General features: G+C 34.5%; 1 protein-coding gene across 1 annotated transcript; it reads left to right on the top strand.

The window, feature by feature from the left end:
• Positions 1–515: 515 nt before the first annotated feature.
• LOC134236114 (disintegrin and metalloproteinase domain-containing protein 10-like) lies at positions 516–4,806 on the top strand (the record flags this gene model as incomplete). The annotated part of the gene is made up of 5 exons (XM_062718293.1): positions 516–642; positions 1,184–1,315; positions 1,679–1,818; positions 3,663–3,824; positions 4,570–4,806. Coding segments are annotated over 5 exons (636 nt in total), but the record flags the coding sequence as incomplete, so codon positions are not given.
• Between the last annotated feature and the right edge of the window lie 471 nt (positions 4,807–5,277).

Raw genomic sequence — 5,277 nt, 5'->3', positions numbered from 1 at the left:
GACATTGTAAAAGTGCATGGTGAATAAAAATTGAAAAGTTTTTTAAACTTGAAAAAATTGTTTTGAATATATGCTCTACAGCTGCAAATGACACAAAGATATGTTTTCTACATTTTGCACCGCGGCCTGCAGCACAGCCTTCTCTGTTGAAGCAATGGGCATTATCACGTGACCAAGATCCAGAGTATCAGCACGTGATTCATCTTTAGAGGCCTACATGTACATCTTCATTTTGATGACATAAGTTTTTATATCACCATTGACTTTTTTTTTTACATCGATGAATCTATTTATGAGCTTATGTGGTAAAATGTCTATTTATTTATTTTTTTTTCATTATTTATTTTGCTTCGAAGACAGCCTGAAATAAAGATGATTCAACTCAGTATTTCATCTTTGAATATCTTGACTTGCTTTCCTTGCATGGACGCTTTTAAAATTGTGAAAGAATTTTGTTAATGCAAAATTTTGCTTGCAGCCGATTTGATGTTTTGCATTAATTTTACTTGTTCCAGTTTTGTTCTGGCTCCCTGTGTCTAAGAATAAACAGTAGTTACACATCAAGGTGGGAGCAATGCTTCATCAGAAAGACAGGAGATCTCACAGCGGAGGACAGAGTGGAACTGTGTTATTTGGCCTGTAGTAAGTTAAAGACTAAAATTTTCTTTACTGGCTTGTTCACCTAACATTTGGAGTTGTTGCTAGGGCGAAATATGTTCGTCCAGTATATGCTTATAATTTTTCTAATTTTGATTTTCCCTTTTCTAGCTATTGAGACAACTGAAAAACGGATATTGTTGGATTGTTTTATCTAACGAAAATATTGAATAAGTATTGAATAAATCAAAATTCAATGTAGCTTGCTGTAATATCTTTTTCTAAATCATGCATTTACAATTTTTTTTTGCATTTTTGTACGTTGATCTAGAAGAAGCAGATGTGAATGATGTGAACATATATTTTATTTGTTTTAACTGAAAGTAAGGGATTACAATAGAAAAATTATTTTTATGCTACAAAATATGTATTTTAAAGTTTTACGAGAGCTATTGGTGTGCAAATCAGAGATTTGTCACAAAGGCATATTTTATGAAGCGTACTAGCATTGATAGCATCATTCGACTCATACTAGGCTTCAGAAGAAGCTATCTTTATCTTTTAATGAGCATCTCCCTTGGTTTAGGACATAATACTTCCTCTAAGTGCTATGCATCAAATAACGATCAACACCTTTTGGAGTCTAGAGAATTCAAGGCTTTTATAGAAGACGTCAACAGGTTGAAAAATTCTACAGGGGGAGTGCGAATGCCAGCAGGTAAAAGCAGAGGGAGAGAGAGAGAGAGAGAGGGAGAGAGAGAGGAACAGAGAGAGGGAAACAGAGGAAGAGAGTGAGGGAAACGGAGATAAAGAGATAGAAAGAGATAGAAAGACATATAGAGAGATACGGATACAGAGAAAGAGAGCGTGAGAAAGAGAGAAAGAGCGAACACAGATGAGAGAACGAGAGAGAAGGATGGAAAATTCCAATGTGTACAAAGTAAAAAACAATCCCATTAGACTGTTGTTTGTCCTTTTTTCAGGATTATTTTTCAGCTTGTTAATTAATTAGTGTCATTGGAACTTGCTGTTCTTTCAAATTCAAATAAACATGTATCCAATATGCTTTGTTAATATTCAGGCGCAGTTTGTAATGATTACGAGGGTGTTTGTGACGTATTCTCTCGATGCCGAGGAATGAGTGATGAAGGACCCTTAAGGAGATTGACAAACCTCTTGTTTAGTGAGGAAACATTGGCTAACATCAAAAACTGGATAATAGTAAGTGCAACAGTAGAGTAAAGACATTGGCCGACATTAAATTACCCTTTATCATAGTAAGTACAGGTAATAACCGTCAGGTTACATTGACAAGCATCGTAAACTTGGTTACAGTTAGCAAAAGAAACAGGATTTTGTAAGCTTTCCTAAATATTGGTCACTGATAAAAGGCATATACAATCAGTATTAAGAATACGAAAAAAAGTTATCTTATTTTATAAACTAAACCAGATTATTTCTAAACCTATATTCTTTGCATCCAACCTCCTTCTTTTTCACTAACTTTAAACTAGTTTATACATCTGTATTCATACATAAAAATGAATGTGGGGGTTTATGTACAAACAGAGAAAGCTGTCTTGTCAGAAGTTGAAACTCTCTGAAACCCGTTGTGTGTCAAGCAGGATGTCAGGGTTAAGGGACAGAGAAGAGTGACAAGAATATGGAAAACATTAAATAGGGCATCAAATAAGAAAAGGCAAAAATCGGAGTGAAACGGAATTCACGGATGACAGAATAGACAGTTTCTACTGTATATTTAAAGTGTTACTTAAAATAAAAAAGAAAAACACGAAAAACTTCAGTAAAGCCTTAGGCCTTTCATTCTATCATAGTGACGTTACACAACAACTGGCGGAGTGTATGGCGTCGTTATCATGAAGTCAAATGTACTATGACGTTATAGTTAACAGCTCACTGCGTACAGGTAAAAGTACGGGAAATTTTTAAGATCTCTATAAAGTGCAGATATACATATGCATACATTTAAGAAATAAACAACGTTATTTAGTGAACTTGGTGTTATGAATAGCAATTGCTCTGCTGGCATATTCCATGACGCACGCTAGCGCATTATGGAAAATATGCCAGCAGAGCAATTGCTATTCATAACGCCATGTTCACTAAATAATCGTTGTTTATTACTTATATTTGCATTCTTTGATGGTGTCAAGAATATCAGAGGAAATTCTGGCTTACATAAGGATGTGGCTTGTTGTCTTCAGTAAAGAAAAACACACGGCTTTAAAATTAGTATACCTGATCATTCCACCTTTTCTCTGATAAATCACATACACTTTATAAAGTATTAGCCTCTTTTAAAACACAGTTATAAGATACAAGCTGCGCCGTCGTCACATTCTCTTCGTTTTTGTTTTGATGCAGGTGTGACGTCATCGATCAACGTTATTGAAACCCTCTGACAAAAATCAATATACAAAAAACTTATATTTATTCCTTTTACGAAACATTTCATATATATACTTCTCAGCACACTATGTAATTTTAGTAGAGCTTACACTACATGAGTGTGAAAGAGCAATTGCATTCATAGCAGAAACAGTTGCGTCTATAGTGCTATAAATGCAGTTGATGGCTAAATGTTCACAGTAGGAGAGAGAGAGCAGTGAATATGCAAATATAATTCAAAAAATTGAAATACATTACATGAGATTGTTAAGCTTTGGTTTTAACGCACAACTAAAAACTTTAAGTGTTATGTACGGAATGAAGCTTATTTTAACCTATGTAATACGATATATCATAACTTCATGCTTTATAAAGAGTACATTCTCACTAGTTTTGTTGATTATATTGCATGGATTAAAATAAGCTTCACTCCTTATCATTGAATTTCATTTTAGACATTAAGATAATTTTTTCTCTCAAAAATGGCTTCAAATTAAGCATATTTCAAAGGTAAAGTCAAGCGGAGTAAAACATTCTTGACGTAACTCATTGTGACGTAGGCAGCTTATGTTGTACGATATGAACTATTTTTTATCCAATCAGACGACTTTTACGACTGAAATTAAATTTGTGCTGTTTAATACTTCTCATTTTAGGAACATTGGTGGGCCACTTTTCTGATAGGGATTGGTGTGATTATATTTATGGGAATCTTCATAAAAGGATTATCCTATGATACTCCCAGTACCAATCCCAACACAACGGTATATAGTCAGAACCTCCCACTGCGAGAGTCTGAGCACCATCGACGCAGGAAGGTAAGCTGGACGTTAACAGGATAAGTGTTGAAGCAGAGAAGGTTATGTTATGTGATAAAGTGGGCGTAAGCAAGGTGAAGTGTGAAATTAAGCTGTAAGAACACAGAAAGAGGGGCGTCCAAATAGTAGACAGTGACAAAGGTGTGGACAAGATAGGTGTCGAAAGGGTTCATTGTAAAAAAAAAATAAAGTCATATTGAAAGAAAGAATGATTAGAATGTTGCGTGTTCGTTTGTGTGTGCAGAAATAAAAGTGTGAAAGAGATCTATTATCTGACATGGTAAACAGTGGAGATACCCGGAAAGTAAACGTATATAGTCAGATTGTATTATTTAGATAGCTGGATATATATCTGACATAGTAAATAGTATGGATACCCGGGAAGTACACGTATGAGTGAAACTGAAGGATTTCGATATTTGGGTGTGTCTCTGACACGGTAAATAGTGTAGATAACCGGGAAGTGCACTTGTATAATCACGATGTAGGATTTAGACAGCTGGATGTATATCTGACACTGTAAATAGTGTAGATAACAGGGGAGTACACGCGTATAATCAGATTGTGAGGTCTAGAAAGCTGGATGTATGACTGCGAAATGCATATGATTAAAAGCTGGCAGACATGTTCCTAGTCAATCCCTCCTTTTCGTCCTAGATTTAAAATAGCAGATTTATTGAAACATACGTGAATATCTGTCACTTGTTATACATATAATACCACACATTTTCTTCTCTCAATTAAGAGCTTTCCTGAATTCCCTCCACCATATTCAACTCCAGAGGGCTCCCGACATGGACACAGAAAAAGGCAGAAGTAAAGACGAAAAAATTAGGATATGTGAACTTAAAATAGAAGTTTATTACACACTGTATAATCTAACCACTAACATATGTTACATGTAACTGACCGATTCTTGTGATGAGATTTGAAACAATTTGTGTTGTATATTGGATTTCTACTTGACTGCTTCTACTTTGAGTGACAATTATAATTGTAAGAACTCCAGTGACTTGTTCAACATTAGATGTAAACATTTATAATAAGATAATTCCACAATGTTCAATAGAGACCTTTAGTTACAAGAGATTTGCAACGTGTACGTGTAACCTACACGTACACGTTTACTTCCTCGTCCTGAGCTAAAAATTACTTTAGTTACGCGTAACACCGGAAGTGCTTGTAGCAGACGTCAAAACCTCAGGAATGGGAGATTTGAGGTAAACATTAAACAAATTAACTTTGTAAGTCTTGAAAAAAGTTATGAAAGAGGAAAATAGAAATTATTTCTAAATTTTAGCGTATATTAAAAATTAAAAAAATACACAAAACTTAAAAAGCTAAAAGTAAAACGGGAATTCTAATTTTGGATCTTGAAAATCTACATGTTTTCATAATTTCTTACTTTTTTCAGTATTGAAAATCTACTTTTCTTGCTTGATGAGGGGCTGTT

This window comes from Saccostrea cucullata, unplaced genomic scaffold (assembly GCF_032062105.1).
Source record: "Saccostrea cucullata isolate Sc308-1 unplaced genomic scaffold, CSIRO_AGI_Scuc_v1 ctg23049, whole genome shotgun sequence".
Classification (NCBI taxonomy): domain Eukaryota; kingdom Metazoa; phylum Mollusca; class Bivalvia; order Ostreida; family Ostreidae; genus Saccostrea; species Saccostrea cuccullata.
Note: the sequence above shows the minus strand (reverse complement) of the source record. Positions and strands in the feature narration are given on the sequence as shown.